The 26437-nt window shown below is 47.7% G+C and overlaps 1 protein-coding gene across 1 annotated transcript in view; it reads left to right on the top strand.

Moving 5' to 3' along the window:
* The first annotated feature begins 1692 nt into the window (after positions 1–1692).
* Positions 1693–26437, top strand: part of LOC144159896 (putative phosphorylase b kinase regulatory subunit alpha) — a 60993-nt gene continuing 36248 nt past the window's right edge. Inside the window, exons 1-10 of the mRNA XM_077691551.1 lie at positions 1693–2010; positions 5546–5698; positions 9551–9847; positions 15099–15268; positions 16510–16673; positions 18052–18281; positions 19578–19796; positions 22864–23214; positions 24609–24980; positions 25598–25879. Coding sequence (XP_077547677.1) covers positions 1693–2010; positions 5546–5698; positions 9551–9847; positions 15099–15268; positions 16510–16673; positions 18052–18281; positions 19578–19796; positions 22864–23214; positions 24609–24980; positions 25598–25879 — 2556 coding nt within the window. The remainder of the gene's footprint in view (positions 2011–5545; positions 5699–9550; positions 9848–15098; positions 15269–16509; positions 16674–18051; positions 18282–19577; positions 19797–22863; positions 23215–24608; positions 24981–25597; positions 25880–26437) is intronic.

The raw sequence follows: 26437 nt of genomic DNA, 5'->3' as shown, positions 1-26437 counted from the left end.
TCTTGATGATTTACAGCATGTATGTTCGACCAATTTTAGAATTTGGGTGTGTTGTATTCTCTGGCGCTGCGGCATATAAGCTCATGCCTTTGGTGAAGCTGGAACGACAAGCTTTGCGTTGCTGCTTAGGCCTACCCGGTTACGTCCCGATTCGGGCATTGTACTTGGAGGCCGGAGTCCCAACGCTGAATTCCAGGTTTAAATATCTCACCATCAATGCATTTGCAAAGTTCCTAGAGTCACCGCTGGCCAGATCACAGGCTGTGTTTGTCCAACACGCATTTGCGTTTTTCGGCTCTAATTGGTCTCGTATCCGGCGCCCGCAGGGCATTTTTGCCAATTCTTTACTTCAACCATTAAACTCCACGCTCCTATCAGTTCCCGTTTCGCAGTCTCAACCCACAGTAGTGGAGGTTTCTTTTGATAACATTTTCCCAAAACATGCTAAGTTGCTTCCAACCAACTTAATTAAAAACATTCTCCTGGCTCACCAGTCTGAATACCCATCGCACGTGGTTATTGCAACCGACGCCTCTGGAAAAAATGAAAAAGTTGGCGTGGGTATCTTCTCTCCGGCATTGAATTGGTCTTTTTCATTGCGTCTACCAGATTATATTCCCATATTTTATGCAGAATTTCTGGCTATTCTTCTTGCTGTTCTGAAACTCGATTCGGCGCAATCTTCAGTGATGATACTCACGGATTCCCTCTCCGTGTGCATGGTCCTTTCTTCAGATAATGTCAGTCCCATGCTTAAAACTTTTTACTCCTTCGTTCCCACGCATTTGCGGGCAATTAGGCTTGTCTGGCTGCCTGGCCACTGTGGATTAGCCCTTAATGAAGCCGCGGATAAATTAGCGAAAATGGCATTGTCGTTACCTATTGTGGAGGTGCTTCCCCCGTTTGCTTGCGTGTTGCTAGCCCGTTATCGACAGTACCTGTTGGCCCAGGACGTGTCCGATCACGGGCTGCATACCTCTCCGGAACTCGACCACCTCAGGTTTCGGTGGAAAAGAAGCCTCTGCCAAACTCGCTCGTGCGAAGTTTCGCTGACTTCGTTTCGGTGTGGTGTTCCCCCACTTAGCAGGTATCTATACCGGGCAGATCTAGCAACCTCACCCTTGTGCCACTTCTGCCATGAAATTGAATCGGATGAGCATTTCTTCATTTTTTGCCGCCGATTCTCGCATCACCGGAGAAGGCTGCTGGAGGCTCCCCTGCGGCGTCTTGGAATGCCACTAACCTTGCCAGTGCTTTTGTCGTTTGGAGGCACGCAGCTAGGCCACTGCCATGGGGATGTCTGTCAAGCCATCCATTCCTTCATTTCAGAGACGGCTCGTCTGCCTTGTTGAAATGATTCTGATCAGGCTCTCTCGCTCCTCTTTCTTGTTCTATTTCTGTCTTCAACCTATATTCTAAATTCTTTCTTCGACTGCACCTTTTTGCTAATCTGGGTTTTTAGTTTAAAAAAAGAACACTCTTCTTGGCCAATCCCCCTGAGTGGGTATGCGCCATTTTATGGGCCACCACCACCACCACCGCAGGGCGTTCTAGCTGAGCACGAGCACCAGATATTAGGCTGACCTCCGGCAGGAAAAGATTCGCTTCACCGTCTCTTCCTTCGAGCGGACTTGCACAAAGCGCCCACCAGCGCGATTTTTATCTTGAGAACGCCATTGTTCGCAAACCGACATGGCCCGCCGTCTCAAGCGCTTTACTACAGACCGCCTGGACCACTATGAGCAGCTGCTGTACGCCACCGTGGTGGACTACCAGGACCCCGTGAGCGGCCTGATACCGGGGTACAGGTGCGGCGGCCACCACGCCTGGGTCCGAGACAACGTGTACTGCGTGTACGCCATGTGGGGCCTCTCTATGGCGTACAAGAAGCACGCCGACCTCGACGAGGACCGGGCCAAGGCGTACGAGCTCGAGCACCGCGCCGTCAAGCTCATGCGCGGTCTGCTCAAAGCCATGATGTTGCAAACAGACAAGCTGGAGCGATTCAAGGTAAGCGATGGACCCCGCAACTCTTGAAAGCATGCGTTTCCACATTTAGAGTAATTTTGCCGTTATCGGAAGCCCGTCTGCGCAATAAAGTGCTTAGTTTGACGGCTTTTGGAATTAGATAATGTCACTTATGCTGGTAACGTTAAAGCTCTCGACAAAGGGCAAAGAACATGGGTGGCTCCTGCCCCTTTCGCAAATTTTACTCATCCCAAGTCTTTTCTGCGCCTAATCAGGGCGATTTGCGCAATCCGCTCGTATTCAGACTTCTTTTTAGAACAGAATGCTTTTGAATGCTGGTTCCACATACTTTATTAAGTGCCAACTGTGGAAGAGTTAGGGGTGAATTCATTGTTTGGCGGCCCGGGATAGCGTGAAGCCCTTCGAGCAGGGCAGCCAACGTTACAGCGTAGCCCTGTATTAAGCAAAATATCTTCCCGAGTCACTCGCGCGTTTTCTTTTATATCTATTTTTGGCCGAGGTGGCGAGTGGTGCGCGTTGTCTGCCGCATTCTAGTGTTGGGATAGTGTAGACTTAATTCAAATATGGAAGGTGTAACGTCATGAAAGATTCACATCGACTGTGAAGTTCCCTGTAGTGGAGGACTGCAGAATAATTTAGATTCCGTAAGGATCTTTAACGTCCTCCGAGGTCTCAGACACACGAGCATTTCAATGTTTCGCTTCTATCAGAAATACCGCCGCCGCAGACGGGATCCAAACAGCACAGTAAATTTCAGGTGCAGTGTCTTTTATCACGGCAACCATGCATACTACCATCAGAAGTTTCTCACAGCAGTCGCCTCTCATTGGTTAAGGACGCTACCACGGAGATTCTCTGGGACAAGTATTCCCTAAAAAGCCGTGTTTGCAGCTGCCCATGTAGCGCTGTGGTATAGTACTTGGTTTTAGACTACAAGGCTCAGGTTCGAGTCTGACATTGCAATGTTTTTTTTAGCTTTCGGAATCCTTCGGTGATCGTGATTTTTGAAAGCTTTTTCTTACTCTGGTATTTACTATATCAAGAGATCGACGCACAGGACTTCTAGAATGGGGTGAATTAAGTTTAATATTGGTTGCGTTCTGTGTCTTTGGGCTGGGTTAGATTAGGTTTGTGGCAGTTTTGCCGGATTTGAGTAGGTTATGACACATTCTGTTAGGTTACGTCAGGTTCGGTGAGGTGTTGTTACGTTAGGATATGTTGGGACGTAATATTATTCATGAAATTTTAGGCCAGCCAGCTTTTATGGAAACTGCCGTGAGAATTTCCCGGAGGTAATTCTCACGGCTGCTGTGAGACTAGACGCAGCCAAGTTCAGGAATTCTCCTTCTCCAGGAATGCGCCGCTGTGTCCAGTGTCCAAACTGCGTACAGTTTATGTATAGGAATATTTACAGGGCATATGCAAGGGCGCATAGCTCGCCCTGGGGCTTAGACGCTGGGTACAATACTCACCGACTGAGATGGGGGCGTTCGGAGAACGCGCATACATGGTGACCTCCACCCAACAGTCGAAGAAAGCCGCTCCTTTTTGTCTCAGGCCGGACACTGTCCCGCTCCTGTCCGTAAGCGATGCGGCCCAAAGCTACGTGCACACTAGCGTCGAACTTGCCGTGCCGCCCTGCCGACGGCCGCCAGCGGCGTGGCGCCGCGCCGTCGGTGAAGGCAGCATCAACTCGCCGCCGCTGTGGTCACGTGGTACAGCCATTCTGCTGGAGCTCTATCCAGAGAGCTTTCCGGTGGGGCAGCGGGAACGGGTTGGCGCGCACGTGACTAGCGCGTCATCTCACAAGTGGCGCGCGGCACGGCCCGACGACGCTAGAGCGCACGTAACTTAGGTGGTCCCTCAGAAGGTGGACGGGCGACGTCTCCGCGTCTGCCTCGTGGGGAGTGCCCGCAGTGCGAAGACCTCCATGGTCAAACCATAGAAGCACCCTTAGGCTAAGCCTAGTGCGTCTTCATGCGAATTCAGTGCAGTGTGGCTATGGACAGACACATCAGCCAGCTAAAAAACACCGCAGGATGCAGCTCAATACTTGCTATGCTGAGTTACTAAGGTTTGATCCCATTTCGGTTTTGTTTTCGATTGAGTCCAAAATAAATGCGCCTACCTTGAAAAATTAAAGATACAGATTTTTTATCTCAACACAATGCCTAAGTGAAGCAAAAATTCTGAGCTCCTAGTCTGAACGTCTCTTTTCAGTCGTGCGCTGCTGCAAGGATTCCTTGCTTACGTTTAAAGCTTGTAAACAATGTGGTTATAAAAAAGATTGTTGATATAGGCTGCCAGAATGCGGACGATTTGTTTGAGGCAATTTACTTTAAATACCTCGTTGCGCATGCACGCACGCACGTACACAGGCACGCACACTCTCACGCACACACATGCGCACACACACGCACACACACACACACACGCGCGCGCGCGCTCGCACTCGCATGCACGCACGCACGCACAGACACACACAGACACACACACGCATGTGCACGCAGCGACGAATAATAACCAATCTCGCCTGTACTTGAGTTCGGCAAGCAGCGTTTTTGTGTCCATAAGAGGTTTAGCCTAAGCAACAAGGTTTTTACTATTTGAGCTGTCTTTTTTTTTGTTGGAGGAGGTTAGCTTCCGTATATTTAATCAGGAGCTGCGGAACCGGTTGGTTTTTGCGAGGTTGGTAGGCTCGCACGTCAAAATGTTCGTGGCCGCTATCCTTATCGACAACAGAGGCCTTATATGTAGATACCTCTGTTATATCAGATCAGATTGCCTATTTGGCTGAGGGTTGACCATCTTGGGCATTGCATTCTCTTTCCTCAACTAGGCTCAGCGGCTCGGGAAGGTGAATGTCATTATTCTTGGAGTATGAAGGTACTCTAGACACATTTGTATGGAGTGCACATTTTCATGGTCAGTGCAGAAATACTATATCATGTTTTTCAAAGCATGGATAATTATTCTAAATGTCAATGCTATGTTCATTTTGTTACATTGTCCTCGAAGGTGTTTTGTTCGAGCTCAGTATATAGGAGCATCCAATCGTCCTAAAACATGGACGCAAAACTATCCAATCGTCTTAAAACATGGACGCAAAACTCGCTCCAAAAATCGATTCGCTATAGTCTGAGTCCACGCCACATTGATACCAACTGTTCTGACGGGTTATAAATAAAGCGCAACAGTAATTGTTTTTTAGATTGTAAAATCATTTTGACCGTAGTTGTCGAAGTCTGCTTGGGAGTAGTTAGTTTACCCACCCCAGAACTGCTACGCTAATTGATAACCCATTCCGGCCGCCTATAATGCTGAAACATGAATGATTTATTCGATTGTTTTGTGAGCCTAGCGGGAACAGCATTGTACCATTTTCATAAAGCATTATGCGCAAGGCAAGTACAGCTAACATACCGTCTGCTCATATTGCTGGCATTTCAACGTGAATATTTATAAATCAAGCGGGCATACTTTAGATGCCCTCTGAGGAGCCAGCGCACTTCGTGCGAAGCCGTTGCCACATATCGCCTTTTGCGCCTCGTCGCAGGAGAGCCAGTGTGGCACCGACAGCCTTCACGCCAAGTACGACGTTTCCACGGGGGAGACCTGCGTTGGAGACAACGACTATGGCCACCTGCAGGTCGACGCCACCTCCGTTTTTCTGCTCGTCTTGGCCCAGCTCACCGCTGGGGGAGTACAGGTGAGCGCCGGAGGCTCGTGCTCCCCTCCGTGGGTAGTCAGCTTGTCAATCGCCACCTTCTTATGCTTGATATGGAGGAGCGCATATGGCGTGTAATAAGAACATTAGAGCTATATTGACTGTGCAGAGCGAGCATGGCGATTATGCCCTTTTGTTTTGTTTTTATGTAAAATATGGATGTGCACCATCTCGACCCCAAGCAAGAAATGTGTGGCGTGTCGGGTTGCTCCGCTGCAAATATCCTAATGAGTTCCTGTAGATAACCAAAACAGTATAGTGCAGTAAGCAGCTCAAGCAGGGTTCTAATATTCCGCTGGACACCTGATCGGCGGCTGAAACTTTGTCTGAAAGTAGAAAAGTTATTAATGTAATGCTGGTAAATATACGCATACTACAAAATTCACAGTGATCATACCCATATTTTCGGCTCCCTGCTAATCACAGTGAGTGCATACTCACACATACCCCCTTCACGGTTTTGCAAATGGGTCATAATAGGGATAGTTCGATGAGGAGCACACCACGAGCCAAAAACCCATCCGTTTCGTTTCTGCGTATTCCCATTTCAAGCTGCCCCCACGCAGGCTTTCAAAGGACAACATGCTCAGCAGCTGGGTGTATTTGAGTGTATCTAATGTTTGATTGTAACGATGAAATTTACGAACGAGACGAGCTGTAAGGCCTGCACAATAAACTTTCTGCCACACTATTTTTGGCCGAACAGGGTGTAAGAATCTCGTTCCATGGTGAACACCTTTAAAAGGTGTTTTGACTAAGAAAGGGTGTTAGGATGAAAATTTTTGTTCGTGTGAACAACTTACAAAAGGGTGTAAGGTTTCTCTCACACACTGAAATAAGGAAGTGGGCAGCGCAGCTACGCGTGTCGATGTGGATGGGCCGAGAGTGCACCAAGACAGACACATTAAACACGTACAAGTCACACTTGACCATGAAATGAATTCAGCACGAAAACCAACGGGATGCATGGGGACAGCGAGTACATTTAATAATTAATCTGCTATTCCTGCTTTTATAGCCAGCAGAGGAAAGACCTCAATAGTGTCGATGAGTATTTAAAATTTACCCCTAAATTTACCCCTAAAATTTTATATTTTATGGGTAATTTCATAGTTATGCATTTTAATGTAAGCATATACAAATCAGCACGCGGATTTGGAAAAACTTTTTTATCGCGAGGCAGTTACTATGTTCAATAAGTCAGAATTTCGTTGAATGCAAAACAATATTCCCCGCCATCTCAACACCCTTCAGGAAGGGTGTTCGTCATTTCAACACCCTTTTTCCCAAAAGGGTGTAAAGCTACAAATTAGGGAGCTGGAAGCTAAGAAAAACGGTGTAAACAAAACGGTGTAAGAAAAAGGTAAGAAAAGACCGGCAACTGAGAAAAAGGGTGTAAGAGACCTCCAACTTTGGAGGTATTTCATACCATTTTACACGGGTGGACAGAACATTTTCTACAAGCGGACTATGCTTTGTACCTCACGAGGTTTCACACAATATAAATTGGCATAATTTATTGCAAGTGAAGCTGTTTAAGCTTGAACTAGGTTCAATGGCGTTAGCAAAAAAGACAAAGAAGTGCGTCCCCTGTAAAGGATGTACCACCGCAGAAAAACTGTTATAACAGTGAAGCCGTCTTTGGAGCCTGTTCGAGTGTGATCACAGTAGGCGCAAGCGTATACCCACTTCTTACGATATCATTTCAAGGGTACTAGTCTTTTTGGGATTCTAAAACGAAAAATATTGGGGCAGCTTGCCATGGTGGTGAAATGCTGGAGAAACAGCATAGCCGGGGGTCTACATAGCTTGTTTCCCCCTTGGAGCCGTTGTCAGTGTGGGGTAAACACTGGCACAGCCTTGTGAAATCCGGTTAATCTTGGCGTCACCCCTCAGCGCTTATCCTAGCTTATCAAGAACATCACAAAGCCTAGAAAACATAGCAAACCTTAGCACCACCGGACCAAACTAGGTGAACCCACACCTGCACTGTTCTTTTAAAGACGATAGTCTTTCTTGGGATACTTAAACACAGAAATGTTGGTCTGTCTGTCTGTCTGTGACTCGATTCAGACTCCTGGCCAAAGCAAAGTAGATATTGCGCAATAGTCTTACATACAGCTAAAGGTAAACGCCTAATCCCGGTTTATATGTTCATACTTGTCAACTTTGTGAACAAGAACAAGACATTACGCAAGTATAAGACAGCAAATTAGTACACAAGGGATTTACAGTGTTGTTTATTAAAAAATTCATGGACGCTTGGTTTTTCGATAGCAAATGATATTCTGCATCTGCAAATGATATTCTGCAAATGATATTCGGTTTTCTGCATCCTGCAGAAAACCGCCGCCTGCTGTTGCCCGCGCCACTTCCAGGCGGCATATGAAAAACCACATAACAGCAACTAAAAATGATGATGATGATGTCCTCAAAGATTTTGGCACGCACCCACAAGGGGGGATTGGCCAGGGCTAAATTGCTTGTTCCACTAGCTAGGTTCCACGTTCTGCTTGGAACGCACGTGGAGCACGGCCACGCGGATCTATAAACCTTGAAGTCGGCCGCCTCGATTCACGCGCGTCACCGCCGTACTGCAGCGCTGGCATCGAGGAACCCGGTCTGTAGCAGTGGAACGCGGTAAATTCAAATCGCCTTGAGCAAACCCTTGGTGTGTTTAGCTTGGGATGAGCGCGACGGTACAGGAACAGCATGAGAGGTGAGCGGGAAAGCAACAGGGGGCATTTCCGTGGCAAGTGTCTACAAAGACTATCATCTTTTGACGACATTTGCAACGAAAGGAGTAGATACGCGGGCACTTTTTTTGCAAATAACACATATTGCACATCGTTTCAAATCTTACAGAGAAACAAGCGTGTTGCAGTTCATCAACATTCTTTCCTGCCACATGACTATAGTTTTTTTTTAAAGGTTCAAATTGATATTTCACGTGCCAAAGCTGAACTTGGGGCAGTCAAGGGCGTACCGTTTATGGAACGAGCGATCATTGCAGACGAACAATTTTTTATTTGCTTTTGAACAATTCTTACCAGCAGAGGAGGGTATTAGGCGATGTCTCGTTCCTTACAGTGCAATTATACATGCATGCATGGCCTTCTTCAATGAACAGCTGAACATCTTCTCCACACCCTTCCAGCACCCTTAGAAAAACCAAGGGTGTTGAAGTTGATAAACACCCTTTTTTCGTACAAAAAAGGTGTAGAGCTACGAAAAAGGTATTGAGATTAAAGAAAAAAGAGCGTAAAGTGCTCCCATAATCCCTTTTCCACTGATGCTACACCTTTTTTGACACAAAAGGGTTTAATTAAGGGCGCTCAGTGTGAGCATATATTTCCCTCTTAATTTCAGCGCAGGCCCGGAGCAAGAACATTGCACCAAGACGGCAAGCTGGGCGAGTTAGTATTGGTTCATGGTAATAGAAAACAACCAGCGCAAGCTCGTCCTCCTCTTTCTTGCGCTGGTTGTTTTCTATCACCATGAGCAAGAACATACAGAAGGCAAAATACACATTCTGGGGGGTGCGGGCGAGTGACCAGGTGTAACAATGAAAACTAACCCCGACTACAAAGTTTCGCAGCTGGGACGGTAAAGAGAGAATAGCAGCACCTAATGGAGGCCTTGATAACGGACTCACTCCGGGGCGAGACCGCGTTTGGTTTACGCGGTGGGATACTGATGGCGGTGGTTTGCGCAGTTTCCTCCCGTGCCAGATGGCGGTAGCTTAACCTGCGCCAAGTGCTTGTGACATTACCTAGCCCCCGCAGGAAGCGAAGTTTCCCCTCGTGTCTGTTTCTTGCTGCGTGCGCACAACAGGTGATCTTCAACCTGGACGAAGTGGCCTTCGTGCAGAACCTGGTGTTCTACATCGAGAGCGCGTACTACGTTCCCGACTTCGGCATGTGGGAGCGCGGCGAGAAGACGAACCGGGGAATCCGCGAGCTCAACGCCAGCTCGGTGGGCATGGCCAAGGCGGCCATGCAGGCCCTCAACGAGCTGGACCTGTTCGGGGGCCGCGGGGGACCGGCCTCCACCATACACGTCCTGGCAGACGATAGGCAGAAGTGCGACGCCGTGCTGACCTCCATGCTGCCGAGGGAGTCGAACTCCAAGGTACGGGTGCGCCTCAACCAGGCATCTATGCCCACGTTTACTGATGGGAAGAGGGCCGGGTAAGCTCGGTCAGGCAGTTGGAAAGTCGGAGAACATTGAAGTGTAGCTCATCAGTCGGGCAGGCGGTATCCGTCCGGGACAGTTATAGCGAAGCTGTGTATGACTCATCCCCACAATTTTCCTTCAGGGCAAGCCGCCTTACTAGGAATTGGTGCTCCGCTCCTCTTCGTCACCGCCGATACCTATTTCACATGTTGTGCAATCGGTTGATAACATTGCTAGAGCAGTTATCAGCAGTCGCACTTTTAATTCGGTATGGAACGGTAGTATGTCATTCGTTCGGAGGAAAGACAGCGGCAATAGAAGGGCCGTCGGGGCGCAGAGAATAGCGAATGGTTGCGAAATGAATAAACGACTTTATTTAGACGTATGCCTGAGGCCCTGTGGAGTAATTGGGAGGTGAAGAAAGAGGCGAAAGTCTCACACGAAAACAGCGCACGGAACGCCACGGCTGCAGAGCATGCTGCCGCTGCTGTTGCCACCTCAAGTTTCACATAAGAATAAGAATAATGTTTATTGTGCGTTCATAAACTGTGTACATAAGTGAATATACAGAAGGAGGTCCCATAGCACTAGGCTGTAAGGGGACCTCCTGTGAGTAAGTACATACAGAAAATGCAAAAAGATCAAAGCAGCTACTTTGACAACAATAAAATACAAGTAGAGCAGTACACAAAGCAACAACAAGGGGAATTATCGAATGAAAAGAGTCGTCAAAAGTGTTTATACAATGCTAAATGTCATGAAGAGAAGAAAAAAGTGCAGTTTTGAAGGAATTTATAAATGGTCGTGTTTTAATTTCACTAGGAAGACTATTCCAGATTGAAATTGCAGCAAAATAAGCAGTGTGTTTGCCATAGTTAGTGTTCACTTTTGGCAGTAAAAAGTTATTTTTTGAGACGAACCGGGTACAGTTGTTATTCATTAGTGTTTCGGGGTGGAATATGATCGAATGTATCAGTTTATTAACTGATTGGTACATAAGGATACTAAGACTGTATTTGAAAATATTGCCTATTGTTAGTAATCTATTATCCTTGAGTAGCTGAGCGCCGCTGCTGTTATACGGACTATATGTAATTATTCGTATCGCTTGATTTTGGATGTGCTGAATAGGAGCGGTATGGGCATGATAGGTATTACCCCATGATGCAATGCAGTACGTGAGGTGAGAGTGAATGAATGCATAATAAAGCGATATTAAGGTTGATAAACTAAAACATGCACGAGCTTTAATTAGTATGCGGATACCATAAGACACTTTTCGTTTGATATGCGATACATGGCTGGTGTATTTTAGATTTGAGTCGAGTACTACTCCTAGAAATTTGAATTCGTTTACTCTATGAATGGATACATTATTAATGTGTAAGACCGGGTCAAAAGTAAGACGTTTGTGGCTAGAAGTAAAGACCATAAAAGCTGTTTTAGACGCGTTAATTTGCAGACAGTTACGTTCACACCAATGCAACACATTTTTAAGGTCGCAGGTCAATTTTTCGGTTAAATTATGAATGGAGGTGTCGTCAGCTAGTAACGTTGTATCATCGGCGTAAAGAAAGGGCTCGCAATAGTTAAGGCTTTTAGGTAAGTCATTAATGTATATCAGAAATAAAATGGGACCGAGAATGGAACCCTGCGGCACGCCTTTATTAACTGTTTTAAAGTTAGACAGTGTGTTACTTAAAGAAACGGCTTGCGATCTATTAAGCAAGTAACTTTTTATAAATGCCAGGCCTGGGCCTGTGACGCCTATTGATTCAAGTTTAGCTAGTAAGATACTATGATTAATAGAATCAAATGCTTTGGTGAGGTCTATAAAACGGGATCCGGCGTATCTTCCGGTATCGATCATGGTTTTAATTTTATCAGTAAATGACACGAGGGCAAGGTTAGTGGAGTATCCAGCACGGAAACCAAACTGATTAGGCGACAAAACATTAAATTTTGTTAAATACTTAGTCAGACGCGTTGTAAAGCATTTTTCTATTACTTTGCTGAAGAATGATAATATAGCGATAGGTCTATAATTATTAATTGATGTTCTGTCTCCCTTTTTGTAAATCGGCACGATTTTGGATAGTTTAAGGTGAGATGGGAAGATACCTGATTTGAATATTCTATTTATAACCTCACACATCGTCGAGTAGATGCGCCAATAATTATCGCCAAGATTGGAGGGCTTTCAGAGCGACATTTTTGCCGGTGTCTTTCCTGCCTAAGCACGCGCGCATCATCGGTTGCCGGTATATGCGTGCACGAGTGGGGCTGAAGGGAGAGGGAGAACGTGCACGCGCAGCTATTAGGCTTCATGACCTCACCCATGTCCGTTGTGCTGGTTGGATATTTAAATGTGCATGCCTCGTACCCCAAAGCGACCTTTCTGCAATCTTCTGTCGAACGATTTGGGTTCGTATGTTGCACAGATAGTACGACGCCTACTACGGAAATGGTAAACGCACAACCCCATGTTTCTCCTCTGGAATCAGATCCAGTTCCTCAGTGTTTTATTCATATAATTGACCAGAAAAAACGCGCCATCTGAAATTACAAGTTGACGTGTTTTGTTGTGTGCAGCGCTTGGACAGCGCCAAACTTCGCTGGTCATGCTGCTTCCCAGAGCGGGACAGCACTAAATTTTTTATGGCAGGGCAAAGCCTCATTTTGTGGACATTTGGTACAAACCTATTGTCGCGTAATATTCCCATCATTTTGAGGCAATTTGCGCGTGCTTGAGAATAAATATTACGTCGTTTTCTTCAATTGGGGTTGATGATTATAGGTCGAACGACCACCATTTGACGCGAGTTTCGTTGCGTCTTTCGAAGTGATGAGTAATACACTACGGGTTTACCCTTAAGTATTGAGACACTAACTTCATTAGCCCCGTGTGTGTGAGGCTGACGGTATATTTCCCGTAGACTGCTTAAAGTGACAAAGTTAATAGAATAGATGCTCCGAGAACCATCTCTGCAATGAAGACTCTAGGCAGAGGCAAATTTATGATGTCCTCCACTTAAACTGAAAAACATTTTAGTGCCCGTCCAATCTGGGAAGAAGGATGACCTGCAAAGTAGCACGCCCTCCACTGAGTGCATGAAACAAAACACGTCTGTTTTAAATCTACGACTGAGCAGACCCCCTAGCCAATTACGTGAATGAAATTTAAAAAAGCCCCGAGCTTTGCCTTAGCGGACAGCGTAGAGCCGTCTCTCCCTCCCTCGTCGTAGGCATCTTACCGTTAATTGGTGTAACACGCCAGCCCAATCCACTCTACCCCAGATGACACCGGGCCGGTCGCACTGGGAAACTCACGCCAACACAACGCACATGCTGTCAGTAAGGGTATGACACCTATATCTGCGCGTGCCCGCCCCTTCCGCCACCTTGTTCTCTCAACCCAAGCACGCCTAAACCGGCACCCGGTCATGAGCGGGTGCTTAGAAGTGCAAGGTACCGTCCAACATGTCGCTCTGAAAGCACTCTAAACTGAACGAGTGATATTGGCCTTTGTCGGCGTTCCAAGCGAGCCAGTTATTGTTCATCCGGGAGGGATTCGCAGCTACTCTACCGGCTGGAACTTAAAGTGGCAATGGTGGCGGCAGCGACTTGCCGTGGTTTTCGCGCCCATTTACGCTTCTGTTCCGGCCGACGCTTCTTAAGTTTCTACTCTTCTTACTACAACCGAACGACATGCGTCCGTTCCATAGCGAGTTAACACCTCGAGGGCTTCGACCTCTGTATAGTGGACACACGTGGGTGTCCCTTTCGGTTCTCAATCGTAGACATCTCTTTGTCTGTGCAACACACCAACCCAGACCCTAGCCCCTCGATTTCGGAGGACAGCTGAGTGGGCGCATTGAGCAATGAGAATGCCAAGTTTGTTTCCCACGACCCCAACGGGTATATCGTCGGTAGCGGCATTAAGTCCTGCTACGTGTGCGTGCTCCCTCCCTTCACCCCAACCCCTGCACGCCTAAACAGCAACGGAGCAGATGCGCGTACTTAGGCGTCAAATACGCTGGCGAATGGAGAAAGACTGTATATTCGGACTGGACTAAGATCTATTATTATTCTTCCACCAGAAGAACTATGACCAGCTGGTCAACTAGGGACGCCGACTCGACAATGTTTCTCGGAAGGGCTTTCAAACTGAAGACGGATAATGTGCTCACGCCGCCGTTCTAACAGGGGCAAGTTGCTTCCAACCGTCAGGGGCGCGCAGCTAGTCGGCGAAGTGAAATTTTCAGGCGTCTTTGCACCCATTCGTGCTCGTGTTCATTCTCCGAAATCATCTGATAACTTCGCTATATACGGTGCTGTCAGCCGGCTGCGCAACTTGTGAAAGGGACATCAGTGGTGGCGAGGGGAATAATCGTTGTGATAACCGTTCTAAAAGAGGGGTCCCCGGTGGCAAGGAGGAGCCCCGGAGCAGCGCCAAGTAAGTCTGCTTCCTCGGAATGAGAACGGCGCGTGTAAGACGTATACTGCTCTCCGGTAGTAAGTAATCGGGAATAGAGGATAGGCACGCGTGTACGGGTGCCCTACGGTTGGACGGATAAATGTAAAACACGTAGCGGGAGTTGAAACTGTGGACGATAACATTCAAACACGCACGGTAACCTTGCTTTTGTCTTAATTCCTGCGGGTGTGAGCCCATAATTTTAAGTTTAAAAGCTTAGTTGTTTTAACAAATTCGAAAAGCGACTGTATTCGTCGTCGCAGCGTCGGCGTCAGAACAAAGGGAGCCAGAATGGCCGCCGCTATAAAGGGAAAATAAATAGGGTTCGTGTGGGATGTAAGCCTCATTTACCAGGGCAGCAGCCAGTTGCGCCAGCCACAGCGCCGACCTGGAGCCCTGCGAGAGTACAACAAGAATTAGCCTTATGTGTGTGCCCTGGCAGGTGCACGTGGTGGCGCGTCAACTGGGAATCTGCAAAGTGAGTGCATCCAGACTGCCTGTCTAGATTAATACGCGTCGAAAGACAAAGAAACTAAAAGAAAGATCAAGACGCGAACGAGAAGTAGCAGTAAAGAAGTCAAATATTCGATACACTTTCGCCGTCAACGTATGCATAGCATACTTCAGTTTCATAATTTTTCGCTTGTGGCCCTAAGTTCTCTGCTAACTGCAATCTGTTAGATTCCTGCATAAACTTGAGTTGCACCTCAATGGGTGGATGATGCGCAGGAGGTGGATGGGGCATTGATCGCCGTGGCGGGCTTTCCGGCGTTTGCCATCGACGACCCCGAACTGATTGAGCTGACACGCAACACCATCATCGAAAAGCTTCAGGGCCAGTACGGCTGCAAGCGCTTCCTGCGTGACGGGTACAAGACTCCGCGCGAGGACTCCCGCAGGTACAGATGCTGCCCACCTTTCCTGTCTACTGATTTGTCCACAATTTTGCGCGCTCAAAATTAAGTTTGAATGTCATGACACACTACTGTGTGTTTCATCTCATTCCTGACAAAGAAATGCGAATGTTCTTTTTGTTTGTGGCTTGAGAAAAAGAACGACAAAATGAAGTGGTCATGTTGGGCTCGGCCGGCAGGGGCTCACCCGCATACATCTTACGAACCAGGGCGGGAAAGGTGAAGTTAGGTGGAGATTGGAAGGATAGAGCAGAGTGTTAGAAAGCCAGAGGGAGACAGAAGAAATAATAAAAGATAGGGCCGAGTCAGTTCGTGCACGTCAGTGATTAGCAAGGCAGTTCGGGCTAAAGCCGCTGTGTGAGGCCAGTCGTCTCCAGGTAGTGGAGAAACTGGGTGAAGACTTACCGTTGGATGGCCACAGGCCCCTTCGGAGAAAGCTAGGTCACAATGCCAAAGGAGGCATAGTGGTGTTGTTAGGCTATTTTTTACTATGGTTAGTGAAGTTAACATTTTTTATATATACATAAGAAAGAAAGAAAGAAAGAAAAACACGCGCCCAGAGTGGGGACCGAACCCACGCCTTTCGATTAGATCTCGAATGCCTTACCAATTCGGCTATCTGGGCGACTGTGCTCTCCTTCACTTTCTGGGGTATTTATATGTACTAGAACTGTATCTAACGCTTGAGGGTGGTAGCCAGCGCCACTGTGACTACACGGGGAGAAGGGGACCTTCTTTTCAACCCCCGGGGCGTGACTCAAACGTCTACAGCCTGTCATGAGCGGGTAGCTGCCGGGAAACCCTCTTATACTACCTTGGCATCAAGGCTGCCAGAACCGAGACCCTCGCTATGCTTTCGCGGAATAATATATAGGAAAATAGGGGCTCGTTGAGGAAATACAGGAAGATAGACTGCCGACCTGTCTTCCTATATATATATATATATATATATATATATATAGTCCTCTTCATTCAATCTCTGCGCTCCTTTCTTTAATTAACAATCCCTTGCCTTCTATTTCCCAGTGTGTTAGTACCCCATCATTGAGCACGTTCAGTGGTAACATTTCTGATTCTAGTGACGGGCGGAGGACGGACAGACTAGCAAATTTTTTTGCATTTAAGGAGCCCAAGAAACACGGTCATCGTTAAAAGGCCACGCCATGTTTGGAGGCGGAGCTTGCCTAGGGGAGGTGTCAGAGTTGTGGTTCGCGCGTACTGTGCAGGCCCTACTATGAGCCGTGGGAGCTGCAGGCGTTCGAGCGGATTGAGTGCGAATGGCCCCTATTCTTCTGCTTCCTCATCATTGATGCCAACTTCCGCGACGATCGAGCCATGGCGGACATGTACGTGGATATGCTGGACAAGCTGCTCGTGAAGACGGACGATGGTAATGGATGTTCCGCTATAGAACGTCGTTGATAGCTTCAACAACAAATTAGCGTGTATTCCAGCATGGCCCATTGTCCCGGTGGTAAACTAATCAGCTTTTAAAGAATGTTTAACTGTTGGTTGACCCCCTAACCTTTTCACGGCGCTATATCAAACATGGCGACCAAACCGAAACGAAAGCAACCGAACTCGTGGCATTTGTTCAGAGGGTATAGCATTTTAAACAATTGAATGCTGTTGCAACACGAAGATATTACCTATGTTTCAAACGCATTGACTGCAGATTACCCTGATTAACCGCGGTAACCTGTCATATGGGCGGAAGCATCCGTCGTGCAGTTACATAAATAGGATGATGACGGGGACAACGATGACAATGACGATGATGATGAGACTTGCGCTGCCGTTCTTTTCGTACACTGAGTTCGGCGTCATCCTTGCTCGTGCATGATTATTTGTCATTTTGACCTGTGACCAAATCCCCACCACGACTGGAAATCGAACTTAGTGATCTGGTGAACAGTATCAGAACAGAACGCTTCACATACATCAATTTTTTTTTGCGACTACCCCGAACGACTGCTACCACTCGCCCATTTCAGCTGCATCACGCGTAAATTATTGTCACTAAACATAATTATGAGACGTGCGCGCAGCATATTTGATGACCCAGCAATTATTTGTCACCAAATTTGTTGCATCATTTTGCTCACTAACATTATTACAGCGGCCTCTTGCCAGCTATAGCCCTTCGACTTTCTGCCCGTTGCTGTAAACCAATGTTTTAGTGAAGATTATACGTCTTGTAAAAGAATTCCTCACGAAATTTTGCAAGACGTGCAGTTTTTTAGCCATAAGTTGGCCGTAAATGTCTATAAAAATGCATTGATGTTTTCTTTTGTCGTCTCCGAAAATTTGTGCCAAAACTAGATGAATTACGCGCCATTAATGTTGTTAAAAAACGTGCGTTTTTCTACGCTGCGATATTGACACTTAAAGGAACCACAAAGTGCCCCACAAAATAGGTTCAAAGATACGTAATTTGACACAAGCGCATTTGCGCTCCTCTTAAGAACCTTCAATTTTTGTTGTTTCATTAGGAAAATTTATACATTTTTTTCCCGTACTTTGGGGAGGAATGGCAAAAAAAAAAGGGTCCATTCAAATCAGCAGTCTCCGCTACTTGCAACGGTGTTTGGGGCTTTATTCGACTGCGAAGCGGCGACAATTTTGGACTACGAAGGAGCAGTTTTCTCTGTATATAAGTTTGAACATGAGTCTCTTGAATCTGTGTCATCATCGGCAGTTTTCTTTTCGGGACCGTAATTACGCAGTCCAGAGCAACAACGTTTCGTTTCTTGGAATTCACGTTGCAGGTCTCAAGCTAGTGCCGCAGATGTACGCTGTCCCGGCAGGCGCTGCGGTCTCCGAGTACAACCACCCCCTCAGCCAGACTCGAGTGCCCATCGGAGAGATACCGTTCATGTGGGCGCAGTCGCTGTACATCGTAGGAAGGCTGCTCGAGGAACACTTTCTCTCGCCCGGGGAGCTCGACCCCCTCAACCGGCGTCTCACCTCTCTCAAAAAGCCCGAGCTTGTCGTACAGGTACGTTCCAGAGAGAGGGTACATGCTGCATCCTAAGCGTTGACGATTCCAAACTCGCGAACGATGTTCCCGAACCAGATTCGCCTTCTGCTTCAGAAGGATTATGAGAAATTTGAAGTGTGAATATTTATTTATTTATTATACCTCAAATACCCCAGTACGGGGTGTTACATGAGGGGTGGGCTGTTTCTTTCGATGTGGGTTTTGAACACAACCGGGCTTGAGTGGTGCACGACGTCGGGTGGAAGATCATTCCAATCCTTTGTGTTTGAACAAAAAACGAGCGAAGGTGGGCAGTTGTACGGGCATGCGCAGGATAAACAGTGTTGCGGTGGCTAGTACGAGAGGAGATTCGATGTGCGGGCATGATACTGGATGCGTCAGAAACGATGAATGAAAGAATTTGTAAAAAAGGGTTAGTCTAGCGGCCTTGCGTCGCAATTCTAGATTCTGAAGTTGGGCTTGGCTTTTCAGATTAGTGACACTTGAGTGATATGTGGCACAATCCACCACTCCTGGCCGATATTAAACCAAAGGAAGGCAGTAAAAGGCCTTATAAATGCTAAATTCCTAAATGCCTCATCGTAAGCTTACCTGGAATGACCCCGGCATCTACACGAACTGTACGAACTCCCCCGTGACCCAGGGGAGGCCAGATGCGAACCTAAGCTTGCCAGCCATGTATGAGATACTATTAATGCTTTATTGATTGAAGAGTTGCGGGAAGGGGCACCTAGCTCGAATAAAACCAAATGCATCAATTACCCTGTTAAATATGAATTGAGATGGATTATGGATTGTTAGTGGTCAGTATTAAGATAAGATTAGGGTGGAGTAGTAAGGTGACTAGGGTAAACGAAGATAAATTCACGTAGAATAACGTGGCACAAGTCAAGGAAGAATAACTACAATGTATTAAGGCCGATTAAGGTCGAATAATGTGCATTTAGGTAGATTATGACCTAATAAGATGAGTAAACGCGTGGGTGCTGCGTGAACGGGTGTGCGTGTGCATAAAAGGTGCCAAGCATAAGAGTTTGCTGGGCTTTCGCTTGAAAGCACTTAGTAAATTAAGTGAAGACGGCGTGCACATAACTATGGCGCGCCGGCCTAAACGTAGCCTGGGAAATAATATTCCCTGTAAAAGTGGTTGGGGAGTTATACTTGCTCATTGCTTTTTTTTTTATTTCTGAGGCAGGAATCCAGTAGATATAGCGCTGACCAACGAATTTCAGTGAATGGGGGCGCGGTAGTAGTGGCAGGTTTGAGAGGAAACGCCGCTGCCTTCCGAAACAGGTGGCGCTGCTGGCAGAGGACTGGACGGTGAAGGAGAAGGTTTCGAGCATCTATCCTGACATTCAGACGATTATGGAAGCCGCGCCCATCGAGGTGTATCCGGCGCGCGTGCTGGGTGATCTCTGGTCTTACCTGGGACAGGCCCGCAAGCTTGGCCTGTCTGGAAGACTGTCCAGAGACGTTGGATTGCTGGCCACAAGCAAAATATACATTCTGCAGGTAAGGTTATATTGGCCCAAGTGGCCCACTTAAAGTAATCAACGTTTTATGCTTAACGTGAGGGTTCGAGCTAGTTGGTACTCCTTAGTGCAAATTTAAAGCGCAACAAATTTAGACAAAAGACGAATGACACAAGGGCAAGCGCTCATAGATTTGCGCTATGCCCTATTTGCACTATGCAAATTTTCACTATGGAGTACCAACTAGCTCGAACCCTCACGTTGTTAAGTTATATTTCTAGTTCTACGAGCCCGTTTGCATGTGTAACTCTTCAGCCTTCACTTGTAATCACTCTCATCGCCATCACAGTGTGCAAGGCACGCACATTTTCGTTCTAAGCGCTTGTCCTTGTGTCATTCGTCTTTTGTCTAAATTTGTTGCGTTTTATGCTTGACTGGGCAGCTTTAAACGCCGAAATATTACGTACCTGATAAACGCATCGCGAAGACGTGTCTTATTCCGCTTCCGTGTTCACTACCTTTGCTTCGAGCAACGCACTATGGGGACTGCTGCTAACCTCACCTAACGGCGCACCACTCTCCAGTGAGTAGGGTGATCTTGTGGTTCTGAACACCCTGCGACCTTTAATTGGACAGTAATGCTTTTGCATCAACATCCCAGAAGTGGTCAGGTTTCATTTTTAAAGACGATAGTCTTTCTTGGGCTACTTAAACCCCGAAATTTTGGTCTGTCTGTCTGTCTGTCTGTCTGTCTGTCTGTCTGTCCGTCTGTCTGTCTGTCGGTGACTCGATTCAGCCACCCGGCCAAAGTAAAATTGATCTTGCGCAACAGTCTTATATACTCACAGCCACATGTAAACGTCCAAGCCCGGTTTATATGTTCATACTTATCAACTTTGTTGAACAAGAACAAGACATTACGCAAATATAAGACAGGAAATTAGTACACAAGGGATATTTACTGTGTTCCTTTATTAATAAATTATTGGATGCTTGGTTTTTCGTTAGCAAATGATATTCTACATCTACTGCAGAAAACCGCCGCCTCCTGGCGGCATATGAAAAATCACGCGGCAACAGCAACGAAAGGTTCCACTAGCTAGGTTCCACGTTCTGCTTGGAACGCACGTGGATCACGGCCACGCGGCTCTATAAACCTTGTAGTCGGCCGCCTCCATTCACGCGCGTCTCCACCGTATTGCAGCGCTGGCATCGAGGAACCCGGCCTGTAGCAGTGGAACGCGGTAAATTCAAATCGCCTTGCGCAAACCTTTAGTATGTTTACCTTGGAATGAGCGCGACGGTACAGGAACAGCATGAGAGGTGAGCGAGAAAGCAAAGTAGGGCATTTCCTTGGCAAATGTCTACAAAGACTATCGTCTTTTGACGACATTTGCAACGAAAGGAGCAGATTCGCGGGCATTTTTTTTATTATTATTTGACGTAGACACTTGTTTCTTCAAACCACTGGGATCAAATTTTGGGGATGCTTAGTTTTCGAGTCCCACTGACGTGACATTATTTAGTTTCCACGAAAATGTGAGGAGGCGCTTAATGGGGAGCGCTTGTAATAAACAAAATACGAAACATTGTTATCCCAATTTTAAAGGTCCCAAAAAGGGTGTTGTGATGTACTTTCATTAATGATTCCCCTTTGAGCGAAAGGGCTCAGAAAAAGTAATTTTGGCATCGATACCATCCATCACTGACAAGCATTTACCACATGCTGCTTCTAAGAACGAGATCACGATTACAATTATCAGTCGCGGTTGCTGGATTTGCCAGAAAGGCAAAAAAAAACGTGGGGATGCCCTACAGCTGTCATTAAAAGCCGAAAAACTGGATTTTCAGTAACCCTTAACTTAGGCCTATCCCACAAGACGGGCGTTCACCTAGCGCGTGAATTCAAAAATAATTTTTTTGCTGGCATATAACGGAAAGATATCAAACATTTTTCAAGTGACACGAATAATTCAATTAGTGCAGTATTTCTGCTTTTTTTCCTGAGCGGGAGAAACGCCTACTTTACAAAAGAAAGTGTAACGATCCTTTGTAATTACCCAGGTGTTCGCGCGCACAGGTAAGGTATAAGGGCAGGAGGAGACGTAAGGGGCGCACTGCTTTTCGAAAATAGCCACCTAGCTGCTTCAAAACGCTCATCGGGGATTGTGCAAGATGCCAGGCTACATCTGAAAACACCTTCATTTTTTTTTGTCACAAACAGGACAGACATTTGGAAATTTAACGATGTGAGGAGTTGATGTTGCCAGATATATTTTCATGTTCCCTCCTTCGTGGCGAACCTCTTGCGGTTGCTCGGGTGCTTAAAGGAGCACTGACACCAATTTTCGGCGTTAATATTATTGCACAGTTCGCTTCCTTCACTCAACAGAATACCCTGGCTGAAATATGAGCGGCCTGCGTCGCGAAGAACATAGTTTAATTGGGTCTCATTTATCGCGCCAACGGAGCAGCGCGCGGAGTGGCACTCAGGAAATGGACATCAGCGTGACATCACTCCAGGAGAGGAAAAAGAAGTGACGCGACAGCGCTCGTCAAAAACTCGTGACGTCACTTCACGCGCGCGGCTCCACGAGCGGCGAGCGGGCGCAACACCCTCTCAAGCGGGCGCCGGTGACGTCCGCACAAAGCAGTGAGGTCAGGCAGGGAGTCTTTCATATGCGCCGTTCGGGATGAAAGCGAGGGAATTTGAAACAAACGATTTTCAGGCCGTTCAATGTAATTAACTATAGCGCGCTGAAGTATTTGATGTGCTCTTTCAGGTTTGCCAGGCCATTAATCATCGATAAAAACAATAAAAGTGTAACATAAAATTTTCGTGTCAGTGCTCCTTGAAATGGTGTGCTGCTGAGCCCAAGGAAGCGGGTATGATTCAGGCTCCAGTGGCTCCTTTTCCGATGGAGGTGAAATGCGAGAACGCCCGTGTGTCAATATTTCGGCTCGCGTTAAAGATCCCCGGGTGGTCTAAATTAATCCGAAGCCCTCCGCTACGGCGGGCCTCATAGCCCAGGCATTGCTCCGTCGTGTTAAACCCTACAATCAGACAATCTTCTCCATGGCTACGTGTTTTGTTTTTCTCGCCCCAGGACCGGCCGTGCGTGTTCACCCCGCAGAACCTGGACAGCGAGGAGTTTCACCTGCTGAACGACGTCGACCTGTTCTCGAGCACGCTCCGCGCAAACGTCGCCATGCTTCGCGCTCACTGGCGCGCTTCCGGCAGGCCCACCATGGTGGTGACCCTGCAGGCGCGCCAGCTGAGCGGGGACCGCGTGCCCGTCAGCCTGCGCCAGACCATCAAGAAGCTGGTGAGCGGCTACGTGCACGGCACCCGCGTGTCCCTCAACCACATCGACGAGCTCTTTAAAACCTCGTGCGTGACCAGCCTCGACTTCCTCGGCGACTACGAGAACGGCTACCCGGATCGGCTGCCCAAAATGGTACGCGCCCTTTTAGATGCGACTGCATCTCATTCACTCGCCTTGTCCCTCCATACGGCGTTGTTGTTGTCCGTCCACACCCCTCCCCCATTCTCCTCGCCGCGCGAGCTGCGCTCTCCGCCGCTCACCCCCTCTCCTCTCCGATAGCGAACACTCTCTCGCGAGGGGCATTGGATTGGATTCGATTGGTTTGGCTTGGCTTTGATTGGATTGGATTGAATTTGGATTGGATTGGATTGGATTAAAGTGGATTGTGTTGGATTGTGTTGCGTCATAGCCGCGCCACGTTGCGTCATAGCCGCGGCAGGGGGTTCACGGCACGTTTCACGCGATTGGAGAATCAACCTAACGGAAACAACAACGGAACCCCCGATGCGTCGCATCTACACAGGGGTTCCCGCGAGGGGAGGTGGGAGAAACTTTGTTCCTGCCGTTCTTCCTCATTGTGCCGCACTTCGCGGGAGCCATTGAAAGAACATCGGAAGGGTTGAAACATGGGTTGGTTTGGCCCGTAATCGCAGGGATAAAAAAAAAAACGCAACTGATTCGAGACACATGCTCGCGGACAACCCAAGTGTGTATTTATTCATTCTCGTGTACCGTGCATAGTGCTGTTGTTTTCATCCCTTAAAAAAAAACCTAAACAGCTTTGCTAACGAAATTCAGTTACCCTTTCGTAATGATTCCTTAGTTCAGATGCAGAGCCGCCGTACAAGTATAAATTCTGGCGGACGCCTGGCTTACACTAAGACTGGCCCATGTCCTGCGCGTACCGAAACTTGCCTTTGGTCATGAACGTGGCATGAACAGGCATAGGACGGGAAGAATGATGGAATTTTTGTTGCTCGTGTAGCTATAACAAAGCAGACATGTTAAGTTGGCAAATCATTTAGGGAGGAGACAATTTTTACCACAATATCTTCATACCTGACAGACAAAATAAGTCCTCTAAAAGGGCTCAAGGGGGATCACCAAGGAAGTGAAACATTCCCATTAAAAGCGTCCTATGTTCCCGTTCAACCGGGGTTAAAACAGAGTGAATCTAACAGAAAGGAAATATTTTTTGTGATGAGCACCTCAACTTGCTACATTTCAGGAAATAAAAACTAAAAAACCAACAACTTATTCTATGTTATTTTTGGCGCTCCTTCTGAAGTTAAAACTACATCTATTTTTGTACATCCTTAACGCTTTCATCATCAAATTCAATTCCGTTTTTGCAACAACGACAAATTGTAAAAAGCAACCATGTCATTGGTGCTAATTCGCCGTCTCTCCGTATCTCCGAAGAGCCATCTGTTTCTTCATATACAGCGAAACAATAGCAGCTCCTGCCAGCTCCGTTCACTTCTTTCTCGCACTCTGCGCGCCTTGTTTTCCGTATCGGCATGCAGATCCGGGACTACCTGGAGCGCGAAATGTCCAGCACTTTCCTGCGTCCCACACGTGAGAAGTTGGCGTTCAGGCTACGGCCGAGTTCCTCCGGTGGTTCTACTCCCGTTGAGAGAACCCCTCGCCGTCATCGTGCCAGCAGCGCCGACCGAATAGCAGTAGGCCGGCGCAAGTCCGTGGCCACGGGTATGATTCGCCGTTCGCGCTCGCTGGCCCGGTCCAGCCCTGCCAGCGAGGAGACGTACCACGACTACCGCTTGCAGCAGACCGCCCTCGTCTCCGGCCTCTCCTCGCTGGTCGTCTCGCGTAGGGGCTCGGTCTCCGGCGAGGAGGAAGTGCCCTTCTGCGCAATATCGGAGCTGCAGTTCGAACAGGTGCGGTCATAAGTGCCTCGAATGGCGGATGCAGCCGTTGATACGGGTCCACATGATTCCCCTCAAGGCGTTTCGGCTGAAGACCTCATCAGCTTGCGCTATAGCTACTGAGCCCGAGGACGCGGGTTCGATTCCCGGCCGCGGCGGTCGCTTTTCTAATGGAGGTGAAAAGCAAAAACGCCCGTGTGTACGAGATTTCGGGGCATGTTAAAGATCCCCAGGTGGTCGAAATTAATCCGGAGCCCTCCACTACGGCGCGCCTCGTCGCATGGGTTGCGTCGGCATATTAAACCTTACAATAAATCAATCAGCTTCTGCTATATTACCAATAGCAGGCCGGCCGCCGCGAAAGGCAGCCGCAGCCGCCGGCTTGCGGCTGCAGTTCGGTGCGCAGCATTGAAAGTGGGCTTTCCTATCATACTGGAACCGGCGGCATGACGGCTCTTGGAAAGAGGACGCGCAACTCTGGCGAAGCGTACAGAACTTTTATATTTGTCAGTTTGGTACCCGCTTTCGTGCTCCGTTGAACTTTCGGATCGCCTTTATTTATACGTACTCACTGGAAATCTAATAATGGGGCTGACGGTGTTTTTGTCTCCTCCGCACGATGGCGTCAGGTGGCGGAGTTCGAGTTGCTGACGACGCTGCGCGAGACGACCATGATGGAGGAGCAGGGGGACATTTTGTTCTACCTGTCCATCAACAAGGGCCTCAACTGGGACACCGGCCTGGGCTTTCCCACCTCGGTGGTGACCGTGTGGAACCTCTTCCAGGACTTCTACGAGCGCGCCTGCCAAGAGCAGAGGTGGGGCCTCGTGCGCCACTTTGCAGGCCCTGTGGGCAAGCGAGTCGGTGACCTCGCGATGTCCGTCACTGATCTGCTTGTTCGACAGAAGCAGGTGAGCGGCTATCAAAGACGATAGTCTTTCTTGGGCTACTTAACCCCAGAAATTTTGGTCTGTCTGTATGTCTGTATGTCTGTCTGTCCGTCTGTCTGCCTGTGACTCGATTCAGCCACCCGGCCAAAGTAAAATGCTTACTGCGCAATAGTCTTATATACGCACAGCCAAATATAAACGTCTAAGTCCGGTTTATATGTTCAAACTTGTCAACTTTGTTGAACAAGAGCAAGGCATTACGCAAATAAAACAGAGGAAATTAGTACACAAGGGATATTTTCAGTGTTCCTTTATTAAAAAATTCCTGGGTGCTTGGTTTTTCGATAGCGAATGATATTCTACATCTACTGCAGAAAACCGCCGCCTCCTGGTGGCATATGAAAAATCACGCGGCAACAGCAACGAAAGGTTCCACTAGCTAGGTTCCACGTTCTGCTTGGAACGCACGTGGAGCACTGCCACGCGGTTCTATAAACCTTGTAGTTGGCCGCCTCCATTCACGCGCGTCTCCGCCGTACTGCAGCGCGGGCATCGAGGAACCCCGCCTGTAGCTGTGAA

This window comes from Haemaphysalis longicornis, unplaced genomic scaffold, assembly GCF_048455015.1.
Source record: "Haemaphysalis longicornis isolate Haplotype H1 unplaced genomic scaffold, Haemaphysalis longicornis Haplotype H1 scaffold_10, whole genome shotgun sequence".
Taxonomy (NCBI): Eukaryota; Metazoa; Arthropoda; class Arachnida; order Ixodida; family Ixodidae; genus Haemaphysalis; species Haemaphysalis longicornis.
This window is presented reverse-complemented; position numbering and strand designations above follow the sequence as displayed.